The sequence below is a fragment of the Mustela putorius genome, unplaced genomic scaffold, assembly GCF_011764305.1.
Source record: "Mustela putorius furo isolate JIRA1106 unplaced genomic scaffold, ASM1176430v1.1 tig00000592_pilon_pilon_pilon, whole genome shotgun sequence".
In the NCBI taxonomy this organism is placed as follows: Eukaryota; Metazoa; Chordata; class Mammalia; order Carnivora; family Mustelidae; genus Mustela; species Mustela putorius.
Window position 1 is genome coordinate 9,923,274 of NW_025421426.1, and position 23,672 is coordinate 9,946,945.

The 23,672-nt window shown below is 54.0% G+C and overlaps 2 protein-coding genes across 2 annotated transcripts in view; one reads left to right on the plus strand and one right to left on the minus strand.

The window, feature by feature from the left end:
• LOC101676963 lies at nt 1-7,819 on the minus strand. The gene is made up of 5 exons (XM_004746785.2): nt 7,780-7,819; nt 7,385-7,690; nt 5,340-5,442; nt 3,027-3,114; nt 1-2,899 (listed from the first exon to the last, which is right to left on the minus strand). The coding sequence occupies exons 1-5, from the start codon at nt 7,817-7,819 to the stop codon at nt 2,822-2,824; spliced, it is 615 nt and encodes a 204-aa protein (XP_004746842.1). The 3' UTR covers nt 1-2,821.
• The window catches only part of ADA (adenosine deaminase), a 27,203-nt gene continuing 11,249 nt past the window's right edge, over nt 7,719-23,672 (plus strand). The window contains exons 1-2 of the mRNA XM_004746384.3: nt 7,719-7,850; nt 18,415-18,476. Of these exons, the coding sequence (XP_004746441.1) occupies nt 7,818-7,850; nt 18,415-18,476 (95 nt within the window). The 5' untranslated portion in view covers nt 7,719-7,817. The remainder of the gene's footprint in view (nt 7,851-18,414; nt 18,477-23,672) is intronic.

Genomic DNA, 23,672 nt, shown 5'->3' on the forward strand with positions numbered 1-23,672 from the left:
CCGGAGCCCAAGGCAGAGGCTTTAACCCACTGAGCCACCCAGGCGCCCCCCAAAAAGCATTTTTAAAAAATGCACACCTATCCACTGGGAGAAAGAGACCATGTGAGGAGATAACAGCAGATGAGAGCAGTCAACCAAATTCTAGAAGCTGGAGCAGATGGTGAATGGGGGCTAACTGAAGAAACCAGAAAGCTGCAACCTGACTGACTGCTCCGGGGAGCCATCAGGACACAGGACGACCGAAGACCATCCGGTAGGCTCAGGCATGAGGGAGACAAAAAACCTCCACAGACCGAGGTGAGGGGCAGGATGGGAAACAGAAAGGTGGGTGATTATCCGTCGGGCAGACAGCGGGTTCCCGGGGCTCCCTGCCCGGCTGGCACAGGCAGGACACGACCGTCCCTGCCACCGCAGGAGGCTCGCCCAGCAGAGAGCCCCGACGCTGCGAATCTGAGGTCATGTTTGTGCTGGGCTCCGCTCCCGGCCTGGACTCGAGCTGTCCTTGGAAGCTGTAGCTCTCACTGTTATATTCAGCTGGCCTCTTTCGGGCTGGTCCTTTTATTTCCTTTCGGTCAGACAGAGCCTCAAAGATGTAGGAGGAGGGAGAGGTGAAGTGGACCGCAGAGTCTGGCCACCTGAGGACACCCCTCTGCCTATCCGCACGCCCTCCTCACACTTCAGGCTCTTTGATGTGGCTCAAACGGCTCATTGCCTCCCAATATCTACTATCCTCTTCTTGAGTAACCGAACCTTGCTTTTTAGCTGGCTACTTTGCCTCCCGGCTACGGACGTTTCTCAGTCTTGTTTTCAGTTAGGTGTGACCATTTGACTATAGGAGTGAAAGGGTTGTGAGGAAATGAGGAATTATTTTTAGAAGAGGAGAGCTCTTCCTCCATTCTGCTCTCTGGGTTGCAGATGTGATGGCCAGTGCTCCAGCAGCCATGGTGGACAATGAGGATAAAGGCCACATGCTAGGGATGGCGGAGCAGAGAGGTGGAAGGTGCTGTCTTCACAGAGTTGCCATACCAGCCTGCACTGCCCACCTTTGGACTTCTTTTACATGACAGGGAAATAAACTTCTCTCTTGTTGTGGCTACTGTTATTTTAGAATTTTCTGTTTTGTGCAACTGATCCTAATTCTGTCTGGTTAAATTGGAGTTGGAGACAGCACCTCCCTTGTCCTCTTTCCTATTCAGAGATCAGAATCAGCAGAGATCTTGGCTGTTATGAAGCCCATAGGGTCAGGGGCAAAATCTGGCCCACTGATATTTTTCTTAGCTCAGGCAAAGTTTTTAAAATTAGGAGGTATTTGAATACTTTTTTTAAAAAAAAATCAGTCTTGCTTTTTTTCTTTCATTAGTAATATTTTTAGAGCTATAGCTCTTGGTTTTAATGAATTAATTTTTAAATTCATTATGGAAGCATCATTGTCACACAATGTTATATTAGTTCTAGGGATACAATGTATTGATTTGACAGTTGTATAAATTACTCAGTGCTCACTATACGTATAATCACCAGCTATCTGAACACAGTTTTAAACATTAAAATTGTGGTTTCCAGATTTTCTTGAATGACTGGGGGCCTGGTATTCCCTGGATCCACATTCTGGCCCGGCGGCATTTAGATGGGGCATCTGTGGTCTTGTTGCGTGGTCCTTCCATTGCTCTTCCATGAGCTAGGCATGTGTGTGTGCATGTGTGTGTGTGTGTGTGTGTGTGTGTGTGTGTGTGAGCTCACGATAGCTCATGAGCTAGGTGTATATATAGATTGTCCTATGAGCTATATTTGTATATGCGTTATCCTACAAGCTAGGTATTATATGGATTGTTCTAGGTGGTAGGTATATATGGGTTATCCTATGAATTAGGGATGTCTATGTGTTATGTTCTGAGCTCGGTATATATTATGTGTCCCTCCACTCACCAGATGAGGAATTTTGAGGCCCAGAGAGCACTGGCCCCAGTCGTGGACCTGGAAGTGGCAGAGCCAAGACTCCAATCTGTCTGCATTCTACGCTTGCTGTGTTGGTTTTTGCGTTGGCAACACTTGACTTTCCAACTTCTTGGTTGACATTTCATAGGAGACAATAGAGCCAAGGAGGAAGAAATACTTAATGATCCTTGTCATATCATATCAAATGCTGGTTCCTCTGCTGCCCCGGGAGTAAACCACCTAGAGAACGGATGTTTTCTGCATGTCCTCAGTGCCTGGCACAGAGCCAGCTGAGGGAAGGACGTGCTAAACAAGTGAGGTGACCCGCCCTCAGTCACACAGAACCGGATGCGGACCCAGGGCTCCCGCCTGCCTGTCCCGAGCTCTTGTCCCAGACCTGGCTGCTCTCCAGCCTACCCTGCTTTCTCTTGGACACCGACAGAGGTCAAGAGTACAGCTCTGAGTTTAGCATATTCACACCCAAATTCCTCCTTCACCTCTTACCCCTTGGAGTCTTGATTTCTCCAGCGGTGAATAGGGCTAAGTACAGAACCTACATCATAAGGCCGTTGCGGGGGATGGGGAATCTCTGGGTGAAATCATCTGCATGTGAGTAAGTGACCAGCACGGAACAGGTGCTCAATAGACCTAGATATTATCGTGACACGAGTTTTGTATGAGTGTGTGGGGTAAGGAGGGGTTTGTCTTGAAATTCTTTTCTTAGGCATGATCTTGCCCTTCCTTCATCTAAGGCAGCCTGAGCCCTGTGCCGGCCTGGACACAAGGTCATGCTCAAGCAAGGGCTTCCCATAGATCCCAGAAGCTTGACAACAGTGACCTCAATTGCCCACTTACTTTCTATCATTCCACCAACAGGTAGCAGTTCCTACTTTCCACCAGACCCTGGGTGAGAGCTGGGGATCCAGGAGAAGTTGATCCTGTCCTGCCTTTGTAGAATCTCCACCTGGCGGGTAAGGTAAGACAAGGTCACAGGGCTCTCCCACACCCAGCTGATGACAAGTCTTATGTGAGAGGAGCACAAGGCCTACGGAAGATGCATTCCCACTACAGCAGCGGCTGCGAATGCTCACCCACATCTGCAGCTCCTTGCCTTCCCAGATGTGCTGCTGGACTACATTTCCCAGGCTCTCCCGCAGTACAGTTTGGCATGTCACCCGGCTGTGGGGATTGAAATGTGGGCTGCAGTGAGGGGTGCCGCTTTGGAGCCCTGCCCCCAAACCCACAACCGCTGCTTCATCTCTTTTCCTTATGAATGGCTAGAGCAGGGATGACCCCCAGGACCACCTTGAGACCTGCATATTGAAGATTCAGTCTGAGTCCCAAAAGGAACAGGTAGAGTCCTCACCCTCTTTTTTTTTTTTTTTTAAGATTTTATTTATTTACTTGACAGAGAGAGATCACAAGCAGGCAGAGAGGCAGGCAGAGAGAGAGGGGGAAGCAGGCTCCCCGCTGAGCAGAGAGCCAATGCAGGGCTTGATCCCAGGACCCTGAGATCTTGACCTGAGCGGAAGGCAGAGGCTTAACCCCCTAAGCCACCCAGGCGCCCCTACACCACTCTTGTTACAGAAGCAAGAACTCTTTTTCTAGCACATCCTATGTGGAACAGTGGCTAGGGTTACCCTAGCTGATAATCTACCCTGAAACCCTGGTTTTCTTACGCACGACTCTAACAATTACCTTTACCAATGCTATTGTCTGGCTTAGTTCTTTGTGCAACTGGAGATGACACTCCTGCCTGGTGTTATTTCCATTTGGGACATTCTTATTCATTCTCTGTCTTCATGCATTTGTTGTTGACATTGTTGCCTGGAAGTAGATCTTGAGCTAGATTTTTCTCTACCCAGCCCTCTTCCAAGTCTATAGACATTGGCCTACCCTGGATTGTTGTGGAGAGGTTCAAGACCTGTCTGTAGTACCCAGGGTCCTGGCAGGAACCAGGCAAAAACTCAGACTGAGCCACTGAGGGGAGTTTAATAAAGAAATTATATTCACTCAGTTATAAGATGAATAAGGTCTGAGGCTCTAATGTATAACAGGATGGTTATGGTTGATAACACTATTGCGTAACTGAGATGTTGAAATGTGCTAAGAGTAGAACATAAATGTCCTCACCGCTCCCTACCCCAAAAGCGGGGAATATGTGGTGAGGAATGTGTTAATTAACTTGATGGGGGGGGGATCATTTCACATGTATACGTCCATCAAATCATTGCACTGTACACTTTCAATATCTTACCATTTTATTTGTCAATTATACCTTAATAAAGCTGGGGGAAAAAATGATTTACAAAGCTGTGGGTCAGTGAAGCCCTCAGTGCCCAGCCCACATGCCCTCAGCATCACCTCCTCTGCATGGTGTTTTCCTGCTAATACGGGAGTCATGCTCCTGCTCGCTCGCTCTGCTGTAGGGAGCAAGCTTCGCCAGCGCGTTGAGGCAGCCCAGAGTGCCCGGAAGCACTTGATGTCCTGGAAGCAGCCCTCCAACAAAGTCAAAGCGCAGTTGGTAGATAAACTTCCCAGCTTCCTCACTCTTCAGCTGGGGTAACTCGGAGAGACACATTCCACACTGTCTCCCAGAGCTCCCCTGAAGGACTGAGCTCTAGGCGCCTTGGGTCCCTAGCCTGCCTGCACTGGCTCATTTCCTGTCTTACTGGCACTGCCCTTCCAGTGTTTCCCAGGATCTCTTCTCAAATAAACGACCTGCACTTGAATCTTTGTTTCAGGCTCTACTTCCTAGGGAACCCTAACCCAGAGCAGAGTTTATGGAGAGCACTAAGGGATGGTGCAGTAGCCTGAGGCTAATAACAAAAGGAATCCCCCCTGCCTTTGAAGATGGGCAGGAGGGACCGGTGTGAAATGGACAAGACCACCTGCCAGGAGCTGGGGGCTTGGTGGAGAGACACAGCTGACCTGGTGACTGACTGTACAAGGGGGAAAGGGGACAGAAGGAGTAAACATCCTGACTTCTCCCTCCTCCCACTTTCTGATCTCCTGCTCGTGCCCCCAATCGACCAAACCCAACCAGAATCCAGAGCAAACCCAGCCAGAATCCAGAGGGTAAGAGAGTCTGCTGGTGTTTCCATAGAGGTCAGGCTGCCTGGCACACAGCAGCCTGGAGAAAGGCAGGGGGTGCATTTGGAGGGGCAAACAGAAGATGTGCAGCACATAGCCTGATTGTTTCCCTTTGTCTTTAAGCTGCTTGGAAAGCAGACTTTTGGTAGTCCAGAATCTGGGAAAAGGCTTTTCCAGGTGTCAGGATGGAGTAAACTTAGGTGCAGAAACTGGAGGGGTTGGCATGCATACGCACCAGCATTCCTGTTACCCTCTGCATAACAATCTGCCCCCAAGACTTGTTGGCTTCAAGTAACAATTTTATTACATACCCCAAATCTGTAGGTCTGGAATCTGAGGTGGGGTCAGCTGGGTAATTCTTCTGTTCCACACAGCATGGCTGAAGTCCCATATTCGGCTGGCAACTGTTTTGATCTGGATGGGGGCGGGGGGGTCCCAACGTAGCTTCATGAATGTGTTTCTTTTCTTTTTTTTTTTAATTTAATTTTTTAAAAAGATTTTATTTATCTGTTTGACAGAGATCACAAGTGGGCAGAGAGGCAGGCAGAGAGGGGCCTGCTGGGCAGAGAGCCCGATGCGGGGCTCGATCCCAGGACCCTGAGATCATGACCTAAGCCGAAGGCAGAGACTTTAACCCACCGAGCCACCCAGGTGCCCTGAATGTATTGTTTCTTGGTGGGAGACGTGGAAAGGCTGGGACCAGCAAGACTGGAGTGACTTTAAGAACTACAGGCTCTCAGGACACCTGGGTGGCTGAGTCGGTTGGACATCGGCCTTTGGCTCTTGTTGTGATGCCAGGATCCTGGGATTGAGCCCTGTACCGGGTTCTCTGCTGGGCAGGGTGCCTGCTTCTCTCTTTCCTTCTGCCTGCCACTCTCCCTGCTTGTGCTCTCTCTCTCTCTGTCAAATAAATAAAATCTTACCAAAAAAAAAAAAAAAAAAAAGAACTATGAGCTCTCCAGCTTGATAGGCTCAAGGTAGTGGGACTTCCTACACAGCAACTCAGGGTTCCTTGGGAGAATGTTCAAGAGGCCCCACTGGAGGCTGAAAGGCTTTTTACAACCTAGTCTCAAAGTCCAGGAATGTCATTTCCACTGCATCCTACTGAACAAGTCCCTCCATCCAACCCAGATACAAAAGGAGGAAAATCTTGCAATGGGAGGAAGTGCAAAGAACTTGTGGTCACCTTTACTGAACCAGCAAGTCACCGGGTTGACCAGTGTTTGGGGAATTTGCTGGGAAGTCAAGGGCCAGGTGTTGGAGAGGGTCTTGGAGGTCATGACGGGGGCTGGCGAGACGGTAATTACGGAGGAGAGTGAAGGCTCTAGAGTTGGGTTCAAATTCAAACAGGATGTGGTCTGAGTCTGCGGTTCTAATCAGCCCCAGATATCAAGGCCAACGATTTCCAGACTGCACTCTGAGTAGCTGGAGACTATTTTTTTTTCCCCTAAATAAAAGCTTGATCCCGATTTGCCTCCATTTATACCTTTCAGTGATTTTCCAGTGTTCTCACTGTACCCCAGCTGACCCCCCTTTCACCGTATGATCTAGCTCTCTCTTGACTCATCCTCTTTCCCCCTTTTTTATTAACTTATTTATAATATGAAATGAAATAAACCCACCATGCTACCCAAGTGCTTGAACATTACCAATAACCAGAATAGATCTGTAAGCATCTCCTCCACTCCTTCTTCCCTACTCCCCTGAGATCAACTTCCTATCAAACATGTGTTTCCCTTTCCCTTTAAAAGTTTCTTCTACCCATGCATGTATCTAAACATGCATGTTTTTGGTTTTGCTCTTATGGTGTTCTAAAAGTTGCACCATAGCATATACAGTTTTCTGCAACTTTTTTCATGCAAAATTGTTGCCGAGATCCGGCCCCTCTCTGCCCGCGAAGTCCATCAATTCCACCGTTGTGTAACAGTCGATGGCGTGAATAATCCGGTTTATTTGCTCACTCCCTGTGAATGGGCACTTGGGAGTGTTTCCGATGTTTTTGTTGTTAGGAACAGTGCTGGCCTGAACATCCTCGAAAAGTTCTCGGACTGCACACAAGTAGGTTTCTCTGAGGGTAAATGCCTAGGAGGATTTTTGCTACGTCCCCCTCTCCTCGCCTTTCCCCAGCTCTGCGGAGTCTCAGAGAACGTCATCTCCCCCTGGGCTGCCCTCTTCCACCCCACTCCCACCCACCCCAACCCCTCACCTAGGAAGCTCAGAAAACCCTCCCCCCGACCTGCAAGCTACGGCTGGTCCGCATTAACCCCCCTAACCATACATTTATGTTGTGCGTTTATATGATGAGCGTGTGTCTCGCCCAGTAAAGTGCAAGCCCCACGAGGTCTGTCACGCTCACCGTTCCCCTGCTTCCAGCCCTGCTCAAGCCTGGCACGATGCAGGCGCCTGGGCGGTAGCTTGACTGTTGCTCGAGGGGTCAGGCGGAAGGCAGAGCGGACCAGGCGGCTGGAGCCTGAGCCCACAGGTGGATCCAGCCCGGCGTCCCGGAGCAGGCGATTTCGGGTGGGCCTGGGTCCCGGCAACTCGGACTTACCCCAAGCCAGGCCAGGATTTCCAGGAAATGCACATCCCTGGTCCGCGAGGCGGGGTTCGGGGAGGGGCGGGGCCCGGGCGGGGCGAGGGCTTCGGGGGAGGGGGCGGAACCCTGCGGGGCGGGGCGGGGGCGGGGCCGGGCCCACTTAAGAGGAGCGCGGCGCGCAGCCGTCGCGGCAGGTCCCTGGAGTGAGCACCGACCGGCGGAGGGAGGCGCGCAGGGGCGCACTCTTGGCACCATGACCCAGACGCCCACCTTCGACAAGCCCAAAGTGAGCTCGGACGGGACTCGGGGTCCGGGGGGGTCTGGCTTCTGGTCTGGCTGGAGGGCTTAGGGGCGTCCACAGCCCGGGAGCGAACCGGGGCCCCTGCAGGCGCTTCCTCGCTTCAGCTCAGGCCCTCGCTGCTGCCGGGCAGTTTAATGAGAAACAATGAAGCAGAGAGGGTCCCGAACCCCAAGGCGCCACCGACTGGCTTCCGTGTTCTGCTTCTGCCCCTGATTTGGCCTCTCGGAGTCTCAGTTTCACTACCTGTCAAATGGGCCTGGGACCCCCGCCAGCGCTGGGTAGCTGTGGGAGACTAGGCAGGGGGCTTGACTTTTTGGATCTCGGCTGTAAAATGGGGCCCAGTGTCTACATCCATAGGCACCTCAAGTGTTGTGGAAACAGCTTTACAGCTCAGCACTGTGATGGTTCTGTGAGCCAAGGAGCTCAGGTCTGTGGGTGTGCCGGTCAGGAGGAACGCGCCGAAGAGCAGAGGGAGAGGATCAGGACGCCCCTCTCTCCCCGCTAGGGGCTGAGTGGACCTTAGGTTCATTCGGGGCCAGGCCACAGCCACTGGCCTCAAGGGATAACTCCGTGGTCCCTCCTCCCACCAGCTGTGGCCTCTTGAGAGCGGCTGCGTCAGGGAGGGTCTTGGGCCCACTTGGCCGGCTTTAGAGCACTGAGATTCAGTCTACGGAGGAGGGGAGGGGTCCAGGGGTCTGTCCAGCAGAGTGAGTCAGCTAGCAGTATTTGAGACTGCTGTGGGGGGTCACGAGAAGGAGTGAGCTGTAATCAGACTCAACTTACCGCTCCGAAAAAGAGGTGTGTGATGATGGCAGGTATCACAAGCGTTGGTGAGAATCGCATGTGTGTATCGGAGTGCGGGGGTGTGGGGTTGGGTGGGCAGCCCTGGAGGAGGTATGGCCCAGCCCCCACGGCTGCTGCCCCCACCATAGGCTCAGCTACCGGTGCTGGGGAGCCCTCCTGCCAGACCCCACCCCGTGCCTCTATGCTTTGTCTGGATGTCCCATCACTGGAGCTTCTTTCCTTGTGAAGTTTTGTTGGTTATTTTTCTCCTTTTTAAAAAATGCTTTTGGATTCCCCCTGCCCTTGGGAAGGTGGTTCCCCTGATGTGAATCCTGAGACCGTAGACAAAGTCCCTTGACCGGAAGTGAAATTGGAATTCGGGGATTAGTGAGAGGCAGTGCTTCTATAGAACTTACTATATGCACCCAGTCTGCCCTTGCAACACTTGTCACAGCCCATCGAGGGAGGGGCTATTTTACCATTTTTGGGTCTCACCCAATCCTACCTGCTTCAGGCTGGCAGGTTATTTCCCCTCTCTGGGCCTCAGTTTCCACACCTGGGAAATGCCCCCCCCCCCCGCTTGGTCGGGAGGTGTCCAGAGGGACACCAAGGGATGCTTGAGAGGGAAGGTGAGTGTTCTCCACTGTGTAGAGGAGATGTGATTCAGTTTTACAATGCAAGGAGGAAACGTGCCTGAGCTGGCAGGAGAAGCAAAAACGAGCGTGTCTCAGCCACTGCGACCAGAGCCAGCTCCCTGCCTTCCCGTGGGTGGGGCAGATCCTAATGAGAACTAGTATTAGTAGCTGGAGCTCATTAAATTGTTATTCTGCTGTGCTGGGTACTGTTCTGAACTCGTTACTTTCATTAATTTATTTGATTCTAGCAAGGACCCTGTGAGGTTGTTATGATCCCATTATACAGATGAATAGAGGCACAGCGAGATTAATGACGGCTCAGATCACACAGTGGGGAAACAGCCAAACTGGGGCTGAGCCCAGGCGAGCTGGCTTCAAACATCCCAGAGCCAGCTTTCCAGCTTTCTGCCTTTGCAGAAGCCCTTGGAATGGAGGTGCTGGTGCCCCTCGTGGGGGCCTCTGGGACAGGAGCCTCTGCTGGGCTGTTTGGCTTCTCATGCCTACTACTAGGTGAGGCCCAGGACCCGGCCAGCTTTAAGGCAAAGCAAGGCTGTGCTTTGTAAACTTCAATGGGTACTCAAGTCACCTGACTACCTTTTTAACATTCAGATACTGAATTGGGAGGTTTGGGGTTGGTCTGGAGATGTTCCCTTCTAACAGGCTCATGGGCAATGCTGACAGTGCTGGACCACAGACCACACTTGGAGTAGCAAGACCCTACGTGGCTGCCTCCCTGGTTTGACTGTGTTATTCTAAGAGATGCTTTCTGAGCACCTGTTGGGCATTGGAGGAGGTACCCAGGAGGTGGAGGGTTGGCCCTTATCATTCTATTTCTACATGAGGCAAGGCTGGAAAGCCCGTGGTGTTCAGGAGTTCTTTGTCATGGAGGACAGTGCTGATCACTTGCCTGTTTCTGTAATCACCGTGGCTACCAGGCACCTTCTGTCATTTACATCCCCGTCCTCCGGACAGCTGGACAAGGTAGATCTCTTCCTGCCCCTTTAATAGACCAGGACACTGAGAAGCAAAGTGACTTGTCCAAGGTCACACAAAATGAGCATCTCAAAGCTGTAGAGCAGCAAGTGAGCTGGCCCAGGCCGGAAAAGCACAGTCTCTACGCTGTCCCTCCCTGACGCAGAGAACTGGGGCTAAGTCTCTCACGTAAATTTAAGTAGGCTCTATGCCCAGCTTGGGGCTTAAACTCACAACTGAGATTAAGAGTCGCATGCTCTACTGACTGAGCCAGCCAGGCACCCTGCCCACATCATTTTTTCTTTCCCCTTTTTTGAATGTTTGCTCCGTACCAGGCACTGTTCTAACTGATTTGCATATACTCATTTAATGCTTGCGGTGTCATTCTAAGATGACTCCTCTTCCCTTCTATAGGAGGAAATGGCTCAGACAGGGGAAGGCACTTTCCAAAGTCACACAGCCGGAAAAGCAGAGCTACACTTGAACCCATTTCTACCTAAAACCGAAATCAATACTGTCCACTCCCTTTGGGGCGAGGGGTGGACTCAGAGTCACCTTGGGCCTCAGATAGACTGGGGGGTAGGTCCCCGCCTCTCTGTTTGGCAGCCACAGAGCTCAGGTGGACATTTCTCTGAAACTCCGCTTTCTTCGCTGTAAAAATGGGTTGATTAAATACAAGGCCGTGGGGCGCCTGGGTAGCTCAGTAGGTTAAGCATCTGCCTTCAGCTCAGGTCATGATCTCAGGGTCCTGGGATCAGGCCTCGAATCGGGCTCCCTGCTCAGTGGGGAGCCTGCTTCTCCCACTCCCTTGGCCTGCTGCTCTGCCTACTTGTGCTCTCTCTCTACCTCTCTCAAATAAATAAAGTCTTAAAAAATTTTTTTTAAATCAAGGTCATGGGTTCCTGGGGACATTGTGCTGAGTGGCACATGTGAAGCCCCTGGCTGGCAGGCAGCAGGCCCTTAAGGGTGCTGTTCCTTCCCCTAGGGTTGTAGTTCGCCCCCCTCCCCCACCAACTGGGGCCCTCTGGGAAGCCTCCTACCCCCACAGTGTTTCCTACTCTTGACTTCCTGCCGCAAAAGCCACCGAAAAGCCCACCGTTAGCATGGCTTTGGCCTTCTGTTGCTTTTTGGTTAGCAAAGAACCAGCTGTTTTTATTTATTTTTTACTTACTGTTTAAAGATTTTATTTATTTCAGAGCTAGGGAGCATGAGTTAGGGGGAGGTGTCGAGGGAGAAACAGACTCCCCGCCCAGGAGGAAACCTGATGTGGGGCTTGATCCTAGGACCCTGGGATCATGACCTGAGCCGAAGGCAGACGCTTAACCAACTGAGCCACCCAGATACCCAGAGCCACCTATTTTTAAAAAGCCCCTCAAGGAGCTTGCCTTACCCATTATAACTCACAGGGCACTTTGGAGGGAAGGGAATGAATGAGACCGGGTTTCAAGGAAGCCTTTTGTTTGACAGAGGAAGTGAGGACCAGAGAGGGGACCCATGGTCACACAGTGAGGTAGGGGAGGCGGACCACACTCCTGATTCTGCATCCGACCTTGGGGTTGGCCTGGCTTGGATGGCGAGGGGCCCTGTGAGCTTGGAGGAATGTGTCTCCCTATCCAGTGATCCTTGGGGTTGCCCCCCTGGGGCAGGGAAGGGAGCACTGTGACTGGCTTTGGACTGGGGAAAAGAGTAAGCCAGGAGGCCACAGTGAGGTTCAAGCTTATATGTACTCAGAGGTTTGGGGGCAGGCTCATTCTCACCCCTTAGGGTTCTGGGGTCCCAGAGGAGCAAGGTGAGGGGAAACACAAGCCTTGGGGTCCTTGTGACCACGGGGGCAGATCACGAGTTTTCCCATCTTTACAATGGGAATCCAGTTGGTCTCCAGGCCGGGAAGGGGTGGGGCACACCGGTGCTGGCCGCTGCCCTTCATTACGCCTGTCACTGTTCTCCGCCCCCTTTAGACTTTTCCCAGCATTGACTCAGCACTGATAGCAGGATGAAGGGAGTGGATTGTGGGTTTACAAACTCTGGTTTTGACTCAAACAGCTTCCGGCTGTTGGTACTTATTAGTCTGGCCTGAGGCTCATTCCTTAATTTCTCTGTGCCTCCGTCCGTCCGGATAGCTGGGGAATAGCTGTGTTGGGGGTTCCTAGGCTGTTACTCCGTAAGATGTGGCCCTGGCTGAGGACCCGCCCTCCCTGCTCTGACACCTCTGGGGGAGGCTCCCACAGCAACCAAGAGCTCAGTCAGGCCCCATGACGGCAGGAGGCACCAACGCTGGGCGAGCTGTGGGAGCTCAGATGGGGCTGAGGAGAGGACCTCCTATAGGAAGTGTGACCAAAACAACGTGTCATATCTCAACCCAGGGCAGCTCTGTCTCCTGGCTTTACCTCTCTGCTGAGAGGCCATGGTGGGCACTGACCCCTGGCACCCCGCAGCTCACTGCCAAGAGCCCGGCTAAGGAAAGAGAGGCTGGCTGGCTGGTAGGGGAGGGAGGGCTCCTGCGGCTCATCTGGGTTCTGGGTTCTGGAGGCTTCTCTTCCAGGCCCAGGGGCGCTGGTCAGTCCTTTCCTTACCCTGGGGAGAGGACACCGCACTGCTGACCTAAGACAGCTCTTGGTCATTTGATGTGTACTAAGCGCTTTTGGCTGTGCTGGGCATGGTTCGAAACCCCAAAGACGCAGCATAATGATCCCACTTTGAGGAAACTCCTAGGGAGACAGCTATGGTAAGTGAATACAAAAAGTCAGCGTTTTGGAAAACACAGAACCAGATGGTTGGTTGGGGGAGCCTGGGAAGAAGTAGTTTGCTCGCGCGTGCCTTGAAGACACACAGCCTCCCAGTTAGGAGTGGGAATTCCATCTCCAAGTGTCTGGCCCAGAGAGTTCATGACCTGTGGCCTTGCCCTGGATCTGCCCTGACACCTCGGGTGTGTGAATTGTACCTCCCCGGGCCTTGGCTGACTGGCTGGCTGACCTCTCCTGAGAGTAAGACTTAATGTGTTCGCCCACCCCCTCCCCAGTGTGCCCAGCACCTAGTGGGGCGTAGGAAATATTTGGTCACTGGGAATGTTTCCTACTCCTCTCTGGGATTTCCTGCAGCTCTGTGAGGTGCTTGCCAAGTCAGCCTGCTGGAGAGCAAGTGCAGGGGAGTAGGGGTGAGACTCCCCCCACCCCACCCCCAGAGACGTCATGAGGCTGGGCACAGGGCAGGGGTGTGGCCCCTGGGCAGGACTTGGGCTTAGAGGTAGAGCGATTGGGGTTCTAAGCCAGCTCTGTGGCAATCAGCCTGGGCAGCACAGGGCAGGCGGCCAAGTTCCTACGAGTTTACCATCCCCATGCCCACTCCCCCAACCCCCAGTCGGCAGCCCAGGGCTAACATGCACCTTGCCTCGGGGGTCAAGATTAATTGAGGTAAAGGACCTGGTAACTAGAAGTAGCTTCTGGTACTGCTGAATGGTTCCTGACAGCCTCTCTGAGGCTAGGCCTGCAGGCAAAGTGTAGTAAGAGCGCTGGGACTCAGACTTGGGTTCAAATGCTGACTCGGTCCCTGCCGGCCTTTGTGCTCCTGGATCCCTTCTTTGAGTTCAGCTTCCCCCTCTGCAGAATGGTCGTCAAGTTCTGCCTTCACTGTCGTGAGGATGGAATCAGTTCATGTCTGTATGTGGTCCAGCACATGGTCCAACCATCAATAATCAGAGGACACGGCTGTTCTTTTTCCCTGAATGGGGACAGCCGAGCAGGGTCCCCACCCATCTCTGAGCTTACACCCCATTGTCACCTGGGGGGTACAGACAGACGTCTTCATGGGTAGTGGCTATTTTCCAGAAAGTTCCATGGGAGGCTTGCCTGAGGTTGAGCTACCTAAGGGTGGTTGTTGCCTCTGCTTCTCCCCTGAAACATGTCTGGACAGCTTCCCAGGAAGCCCCAGGAGTTGGGGGGACCTGTAGGGCATGGTGGGGCATGATGGGGCAGCAGGCTTTCCTCTCGCTGTCTCCGGGGGTGCTCTCACTTCCTGCTTCCCGGCTGGCTCTCCGAGCCCCACTTCCCCTGCTCTGCTGCACTGGGGAGCACCTTCTGCATCTGGAGCTGGGGGCAGGTACTCCCCGAGGGCGCTTATCTCTTGTCCTCACTACTGAGCAGCCCTGTTTTCTGTTCTGGCTTCCCTCTCCCCTACTTAGGGTAAGGCAGCCAGAAAGAGCTTGTACACGGTGCCTCCTGATCCAAAACCCTTCAGTGGGTCCCCTTAACTGTGACCTGTGACCACTCCCTGCCCAACACCCGCTGACTTTCTGTGGCGACCTATCGCCCCATGAACCTCATTCTCCATATCAAGCCAGTTCCCTCCCTGCTTCCTGACCCAAGTTCCTCTGCCCGGGCCCTTCTCTGTCCTCCCTCCTTTAACCCTGTCCGCTCCTCCTCCCAGCACCTCCTGATTTGTCCCTTCTCTGTCATCATCTCCTGTAACCCCTCTTCGCCCATGGCCTTGCAACCTGCCCCAGTCACTCCCACCGCCCAGAGAAGCCATTCTCTTCACCCCCATCTGCCTCTAGTCCTGTCTCTGGCCCTTTCTTCCCCTCCAGGGGTGAAATTCTGAGAAGGAGAATCTGCACTTTCTCCATTTTATTACCTCTACTTATTTCTTACTCCATTCCAGCATGGATTTGCCCCCTCTGGCCTCTGGAGCACTCCCTATAGGAGAGTAGTTCTCAGCCTTGGCTTTGCGTGTTGAAAACTAGCAACAACTCCATGCTCAGGCCCAGGCCGAAGGACTGTGACATTGCGGACCAGGGTGGGCCCAGGTGTAGGCGACTTTCCAAAGCTTCCCAGGTGTTCCTCATGGTCAGCCAGGGCTAAGCACCTCTCCTCTGGGCCCAGTGCCCTGTGGCCTTGGCCCCAGGGACGTGTGTCTGTTCTCTTGCTTGACCTCTGGCAGGACCTGACCATATTCCTTTTATGTAGCTGCTGTAACGAATTACCACATGCACACCCGGTAGCTTAGAACAATGTAATCTCCCCATTCTAGAGGTCAGAAGTCCAAATCAAGGTGTCGTTGGTAGGGTCTCACGCCCTCTGAGAGATCTGTTTGTTGCCTCCTCCGGCTTCAGGTGGCTCTGGGCCATCCTTGGCTGGTGACCACACAGCTCCTGTCTGCCTCCAAGCTCAGGTTGCTGCTGCCTCTTCTAGGAGTTTCTCACCCAAAACTCTGCCTCTCTCATAAGGAGGTGGGTAATTGCACTATCCAGATAACCCAGGATAAACTCCTCAAGTCCTTAAACTACTTCTCTCTCTCTCTCTCTCTCTTTCTCTTTTTTTTCCACCACGGGAGTAATACAGGTTCTGGGGATTCGGAAGTAGACCTGTTTGGGGGGCTACCGTCTCACTGACCCAGTGCATTGCCACCACCCCTTGCAATCAGACAGCCCCTTGCCTTGTACACACCTTCCTCCTGGTTTCCCTCCTGCCCATCTGGCGGCTCCTCTCTGGGCTCCCCCTCTCCTGCAGAGCCACTGGGTGCTGGTGCTTCTGGAGGCTTCCTCCCCCACCCCTTCCTTGGCCCACTCTCCCCAGTGAGCCTGTTCAAGGGCTTGGCTGCAGCTGTCCATATTCATACTTGTATTGCCAGCCTGGTGTCTGACCGTGCTAGAACTTCCCATGCGTTGGCTCTGTCCTTTTACATTGGAGGGCTCAAAGGCGTCCCAGCCAAACATCCCTAAGATCAAACTGATCGTGTCCCTCTCCCCGCACCCCTGTCCTTCCTTCCCCCTTAGCACTTGGGCTTCTTCCTGGGTAGTGTCCAGAGCATGGGAATCTCTACCCACCCCACTCAGGCCTGACCTGGGGCTTCCTCCTTGACCCCTCTTTCTGTACCCCACCCCCCTGCTTTTCCATATCTGTCTTGTCACCCTGGTCCAGAGCACTATCCTCTCTCATAAACTGGACTGCAGTAGCCTCCTGCTGTTTTGCTCTGAGCCCGCCTCGCCCTCTAGCTGGCTTTAAACCCTGTTGTGGCTTCTCTGTGCTTTCAGCTAAAATGACTCCTTGTGGCCTCGGTGACCCCGCAGCCTGTCCAGACTCATGATCCCTCCCTTCTCAGAGCCGGGTTTCAGTTCCTCCCCATCCACAGGCTCGCTACCACATGGCCTTTGCACGTGCTGTTGCTTCTGCCTGGAATGCTCTTCCTGCCTTCCTCCTTGGCCTGCCTTTGCCTGGTTGGCTCCTCTTCATATTTTGGATCTTGGCTCAAGCTCTGTTTTCTCTGGGAAGCCATTGTTGGCCCTTGAGCTGGGTGAGGTCTTTTGTTTGTTAGCCCTTTTGTAGGCTTGTGACTGTACATCTGTCACGTTTATGTACTGCCTCTTCCCTGGCAGGACCATAAGCATCACAGAAGTGGGACTCCATGCCTTGAGCTTTGCTCTCCATCCCTAGCACTTGGCAGTTTGGTGAATTCTGGCCTCTTCACGGATGCCGTTTTAGCATTTGCTGTGTGCTAAGTGCTGGGCTCACACACTACACGCGTGAACGTGGCCAAGCCTCACAAAGCCCTAGGAGGAAGGCATTGTCTCCTCCCCATTGGATCCATAAGGATGCCGAGGCACCAAAAGTGAAGTCACTTTCTCCAGGCCACCAGGGAGTGAGTGGAGGAGCCAGGATTCCAGATGTAAGCCTAGAGTATCCTCCCTCTCTGGCCAGATCCTCAGTAGGGTGGTGTGCTGTGTGTGTGGGTTTAGGACAACAAACCCTGCAGGCTCAGAGAGAAGAGGGCCCCTGTCCAAGGTCCCACAACTCCTTGGCAGTTCCCTGGGCTGGAAGCTTCACTGTTCCCAATGCTGAATGTTTTTTGAGAACATAATGAACATTTAGCTAAGTGGGCATTGAACTTGTTTTGTCAGGGAATCCAACAGCTCCCTTGCTTCTGCGCCTGGCGGGGAGTGTTGCTGGGTCCTTTGCAGGCTGGGTGATGTCCGGAGAGGTCTGGTTACTGGGACCTCCTACTCGGAGGCAGGTTAAGCAGCTCTGCGCCTGCCAGCCTCAGCGGGCCTGTAGTTTCCTCCCTTGCCAGGGCAGTGACTTTCTCCTCCAGGTCCCCAAATTCTAGGGAAGACCCCAACCTGGCAGATGTCAGTGGATTTTCTAGGTCTCCCCCTGGTCCAGGGAAAGTCCCCTTCCCCGTGTCTCCCAGACCCTGTTGTGGTTCCCAGCTCCTGGGAGATGGCCTGGCTGAGAGGCGGACTTATAAACCACCCTTGTCTACCTATGTGGTGTGTTGTTATTGTTATCTTTAATCCTTAAGGTTGTTCGTTCGCGGACAGGGAGGCAGAAATACCCTGTTGTTTTGCAGTTGAGGAAGCAGAGGGTCTGAGAGATCAAGTGTCCTGGCTGAGATCACACAGCAGGCCAAGGGGCGGAGCTGGGAGTCCGGAGATGGGCTGTCTCCAAAGCCCGTGTCCTTAACCTCCTGGCGTTATGCACCGAGCAGTGTTTGCAGGGCCCTACGCACGTAGGGAACGATCACCAAGATGGCCGAGTATCCAGGACCCTTTCTGGAGTACGGAAAGATCCTGTGTTGCGCCTGTTGATTCCTGATAACCGGGCTTATGTAACACCAACTTTGGAAAACAGAGTCTGGGTGTTTGAAACCCGCTGTGGGGTAGCCACAGGCCCAGGAAGTCTGCACTCAACACTTTTTGTTAGAGTTGGTTTTTGCTTAGTGGGAGGAGAACAGACTCTGCCGGCACGTGGCTGGGGCTCCATGGCTGGCCTTGGGCTGGCCTTGGGTGTAAGGGCACTGGCCTTGGGCTTGGGCTAGGGGTTCTGGTTCTGCCATTTACCAGCCGTGGTGAAGAACAGAGGAACTGTGTGGGGTTCCTGCCTCAGTGGCTTGTGGTGTGAACTCGGTCAAGTTACTTAACCTTCCTGAGACTCAACTGTGGTTGAGCCTCTGTGGTCTTAAGCGTGAAAGAGCTAGAGATGACTGTTAACCACCCCCACCCCCCCGCCCAACAGATGAGGAGGAAACAAAATGCTGTGTATTCAGAGCTTAGTGGAGCGTCTGTGGCAAGTCCCCCCCCAGTCAGGGGGACTCGTGGTTATTGCAGTCCTGCTGGCATTCATGGGTGTTTGTTCTCGCCCCCCCTTTGTCCTCCCCCTGCCCCCTTACAGGTGGAACTGCACGTCCATCTGGACGGAGCCATCAAGCCTGAAACCATCTTATACTACGGCAGGTAAGTCCACAGGGAAGAGACCTTCCTCCCCAGCATCTGGGGACGTTGGGTGGTGGTGGTGGGGTGCTCCATGGCTCAACCTAGAGGCCTCTGGAAAATTCCAGGGTTGGCATTCCTTCCTGTATCCCCATGGAATGAAGCTGGCCCCCTGGCCGGAAGAAGGTGGTCTGTGGAGAAATGGCGGCCCCTCAGCTCTGAGCCAGAGACCCACAGCCCAAGGCTTCTGCTTTCCCTGATTCTGACTCTTGTCCTGCTGATGCCAAGGGGCCAGGAGGAGCTTACCCTACCTTATCTGCAGGTGCTTGAGTGCGTGCATGTACACACACATACCCCCACAAACACACACACACACGAGAGGAGGCAGTTCCCAGGGCTGAAGCAGTCACTGTGTTGGGACTCTGCAGAGAGGCTGTGGCAGAGGTGATGGCCCCCACGGGACGCCGGGACCATTTGTTGAGCATCTGCTAGTGCCCGGCTGCCAGGCTGAGTGCCCTCCTTGAGTCAGCAAGTTTAATCCCTCCGCAGAGAAGGACAGTGCTGTTATCTGCATCTCACTGAGGAGAGCCAGGGGCTCAGAAAAGCAAAGACAGTTGCTGGAGGTCAAGGCGACAATAAACAGTAGAGTCTAGAATTGACCCAGGGCCCTCTCCTGTCCAAGGCTTTCCCTGTGTCACCAGGGCAGTCGCCTACTGGGGAATGTGGACAGGCAGCCCCTCCTCTGGGGCCCATTTTCACCTTTTAAGTAAGGCTGTGCCTCCTGCCTCGGGTCGCATGAGCAGGAGGGTCACTGGGGCCCCCAGGGAGGGGTGCCTGCCGCTTCCTCCCCACTTCAAGGGCTCATGGTGGACCCTCTCTTGGGTCCACTGTTTAACAGCAGGGATTTTAGAGGTCAGAGGGTCTGAATTTAAATATGGGCACACTGTTTCCTCACTGTGACCTTGGCCTCTAGCTTGAGGGGGAGGAACAGGAACAGAACTGACCTAGAAGAGGGGGGACCTGCTGCTCCCCACTCCTCCCTCCACAGACTGTGCCCCCATCTGTTTGCTGGACAATCCCTTCATTTGGAGCTGGAAGGAGTCCGCCTCTCTCATTGCCCGGAGCACTTCTGCTCCAGACCCAGATGGGGACACGCAGCTCCATACGCCCCGGTCCCCCGAGTTTCCAGACACCGCTGCTCCAGAGACCTGGTGAGGCTGGGCGCCTGTCCCCAGTTCCCCGGAGCATCTCTTCCAGCTCCCTGAGGCAGAGTTCTGCCAAGAACACTTTTCTCCACCTTCTGCTACTTTCACAGACCCCTCCCTCCGCCCTAGGAAGTCGCTACTGATTTATTTTTTTCCCCTACTGATTTAATTCTTGACTCCCCTACGTCATTTGTCAGCATTTACTGTGCTCCCCGAGGCGCTGCATCGGTGCTGATGTGCTGAATCCTCACCACAACTTGCGGGGTGGTACTGTTGTGGCCCCATTTTATAGAGGAGGACACGGAACTGTGATGGGTAAGGGGATGTACCTAGGGAGCACGGGTGTGAGCCCGAGTCCACGCCCCTGACCATTACTCCTGCCAGCGAGAGGCTTCGATGAAGCAGTGCCCCGAAACCACTTCGCTCCGGGCACTTATTGATAGTCTTAACGATAAGCTAGGGCTCTGGCTAAGTGGGGTGAAGCTGCTTGGCTTATCTCTGCCCGTCCTTTGCCCATGCCAGGTGGCAGCCATTGCCCCAGAGGAGGCTGTTGGGTGGGTTATCAAGCACCAGGTTAGGGCTGCCTACTGAGTTCTCATTAAGGGGTCAGAGAGCACTTACTAGTGGAGCAAGAAGGCCGGAGTCCAGGGCAGGGAGGAGGGAGAGGAACCGCCCCCATGGGCAGGCTGGTCGGATCTTCTGTTTTCCCCCACAGCTTGGCATCTCGGGAGCAGTCCAGGTGCCTCGGTGGGCCCATGGGGCAGGGTGTTATGGGTACCAGCTGGAATCCAAGCAGCTGGAATCCAAGCAGGCAGGGGGTCTGGGAGTTGGTCAGTCTTGGCTATGGAAGCCCGTAAACACTCTGGAGGACTTCCCGGTGGTGGTGGGCTGAGAGAAAGAAGGAAGCCCTTCTCTCCCTCTGGCCAAATCCAGTGGCCGGTCTTCTGCCTCTGTGATGTGGGCCTCCGCTGACTATGTTCTTACCTCCTTCTTCCCTTAGCTCCTGTGATTCTGTCCTCTCCGGGGCTTCTACCTCTCTCTCCGTCTCCTTCGTGAGCCTGTCTGCTCTTTTGCCACAGCACATTCTGAATCTGGCCCCGCTTTCCTCCCTTGACCAGCCTGGCCTGAGCCACCAGCATCCCTCACCTGGGCAATGGCTTCCTGGCTGGTGTCCAGGCGGCCACTCTGGCCTCCCCTATTCCTGTCTCTGCAGTACTAGAGTCAGAACACCTGTCTTAAAACCTCGTCTGACCAGTCTCTCGCCAGCTCTAACTCCCACACTCCCAGCTGACTCTGAGTCAAAGCCAAGGTCCATTCACAGCCTTTGAAGACCAGCAAAGCCCGAGCTGCCTCTCTGACCTCTCCTTAATCCGCACTGGAGGTTCCTCAACCCTGCCAGACTTGGTAAACACAGAGAGGTTGAGTAACTCTCCCAAGGTCACGCAGCCTTTAAGGAACCCAGCTGGGATTCAGAACCAGTCCATCAGGCTTTGGGGTTTGCTGTGTGACCCTGGGCACATAAACTACTTCCTGTCTTCTTCTCTGTACCGTAGCTATCTGTGTTACTGAAAAGGATGCGGAGGTCCCTGGATGGGATGGCTCTGCCCCTGGGTGATTTGGCACATACAGCAGGGGGATGGACTTGGAACTCCATAGCCTGGCTCTTCCTTCTCGTTGGGCTCTCTGTGGCCGGGCTCCCAGTAGGCACATCCCCACCATGGCAGGAAGAGCACTGGCTGAGGCATGGCTAACTGGGAGTATAAGGAGCATCTGATGACCAAACTTGGTCATCCCCAGGGGAGCCTCTGCTGCCAAGTGGCTGTGGGTGGCAGGAGGACCCAGGGCCCTAGGATTAACTCCTTTTTGCCTCAACTTTGGGCCCCAGACCAGACCATTACAGCTTGGCCTGAGCAGCTTCTGGAGGCCCAGTCCCGTATAAGATCCCAAAGAGTGTCTCATGCTATTTTTTTCCTGCTAGGACTTCTGCAGTAGCTCTCAGATCTGATACCCACACGGCAATCGGAAGGAGCTCTTAAATCTCTTCATGCCGCTCCCCTGCTTGAAATCCTTCAGTGGTTTCCCCGTGCTTTGGGGATCAGGCCCGAACTTCTACGAAGCTTCCACTAGGCTCTGCCTGCCCTCTGGCTCTTCACCTACCACTGACCCCACTCTGAACTCCAGCTGCCCTGCCTTTGCCTCCCCTCCCAGCTTAGGCCTGGAGCCCCTTCTGTTCCTTCTAATTCCGCTTAAATGTCCCCTCCTCTAACCAGCCTTCCCAGACCACTCTGTGTGGTCAAAGATCTCTTGGTGGCTGATGAGGAGAGAGGCTGGAGAGGGTAGGCACAATGGGCCTTCAGGGAGTAAAATAAGTGAGATGTGACTGGCTGGTGGGCAAGGCAGAGGAGCCCCGGGGGTGGGGGGATGGTGGAGCTATATTTGGAAACATGGAGCATAGGGCAGGGAGGGGGAGGTGGGATGAGATGGAGGAGGGTGTCAGACACCTGGGGCTGTCTTGGTCACTGCTATCTGTTCAGTGCCCAGGACATCGTAAGCCCTCAAGTGGTGGTATATGGAAGTAGAGACTTCTGGCTGAAAACCATGAAAGGGGAGGAGCTTGTGTGGGCAGGTGTGTAAAAGGGAGGGTCTGTAAGAACCGTCAGGAGGAAGGGCCCCACCAGGAAGCGGGGGTCGAGGGAGCTGGAGGAAGACTCTAGGGGCCTCACACATAGCGTGTCCAGAGGACCAAGCACGTGTTGTGGGGAAGGGGGCTGACTGCACGCTGCGGGGGCACTCCTAAGGATTGGGACCCCCAGCAGGGGAGGAGCGCCTGTGTCAGGGGCTCGGGGGACATGCATTTATGTCAGGAAGCATCATAGTATTTTAGGGACCGAGGTCCCCCAGTGTCCCTGGCAACCCCCCCCGCCCCATCCTCTGTTCTTGCTTTGCGGATAATGCGATGCTTGAACCAGATTTAATCACCTCATTTCCATAATTGTTTGCTCCTCTTTTTTTTTTTTTTTTAAATCTTCTTTTGTTCTACTTGCTGGAGGAGTTTCTCCACTGTATTTTCCATTCATTTTATTACATCCTGATGACCGGCCCATATTCATTTAGATTTGCAGAAGCTCTCTCTTCCTCTCAGGGTCCCCTTACTGAGAGGGGTGTCTTGTTTCCGGGGAGGAAGCTCTTCTCCGGTCCCGGAGATGCTCCGCTGTAAGGGTTTTAAGTTTTCTTCTGTTCCCTGTGTTGTTTCCTCGGCATTTCCTCCTGTCTCCTGCCTTGTCCCTTCGTGGCGGAAGCATTTCTTGGATGTCTGGTGTTCTTTGCCTGTTCGTCTTCAAAGTGGGAAAACTGAGGCCGGGGTGACCTGAGAGCTGTGGTAGGGGAGGCAGGCCTGGCTCACCCTGGCTGACCCTGGCAGGGAGGAGGAGGCCCTGGGCAGAGGGGCGGCTGTGGGCAGGCCCCATGCTGGGGTCTGTAGGCGGAGAGGGGAGATGCTCGGAGGGAGGGGGCCAGTGCACCCATTCCTGGGAGTCTCCGCTGGACCCTCTCCCAGCTCACGGGCTGGGCAGGCCTCTCCCATGCGCAGGCCAGCCGGATGGAGGGTGGAGGTGGGAAGTCCGGCCCCTGCCCCGGGCATTGTGGTGCTGCAGTTATGGCCCTGATAACCTCTGACCTGGCTGGGGACCAGCTGGCTCTACCCACTCCGGGGCTGAGGAGGAAACTGTGGTCTTGCCCTAGCAGCTGCCCGGTTCCCAGGCACCAGGGGCGTGCATGTGTGCATGTGAGCATGCGCATGTACATGTATGCGTACAGACTTCAACCCCCCGTGTCCCCCTTGAGATTCCCTGGCTGGTCATGACCTTGGGGACTTGGTGGGGGGAGGGGTGCTGGAAGGATTCCAGCCTGAGTTCTATATGCCCCAGGCCTCTGTTTTCCTATCTGTTCAATGGGAGGAGTTGGAGGAAGAGGTCCCCAGCTTTCCTGCTCTGGTCCCCGGGAGGAGTTTGCAGCC

Coding starts and splice junctions, on each gene's coding strand:
- LOC101676963 (XM_004746785.2), bottom strand. CDS start 7,819: ATGGTGCCAAGAGTGCGCCCCTGCGCGCCTCCCTCCGCCG. Junction 5,443..7,384: donor GGGCTGGAAGCAGGGGAACG/GTGAGCGTGACA, acceptor GCCCCCATCCAG/ATCAAAACAGTTGCCAGCCG. Junction 2,900..3,026: donor GCAAGGAGCTGCAGATGTGG/GTGAGCATTCGC, acceptor CTTACCCGCCAG/GTGGAGATTCTACAAAGGCA.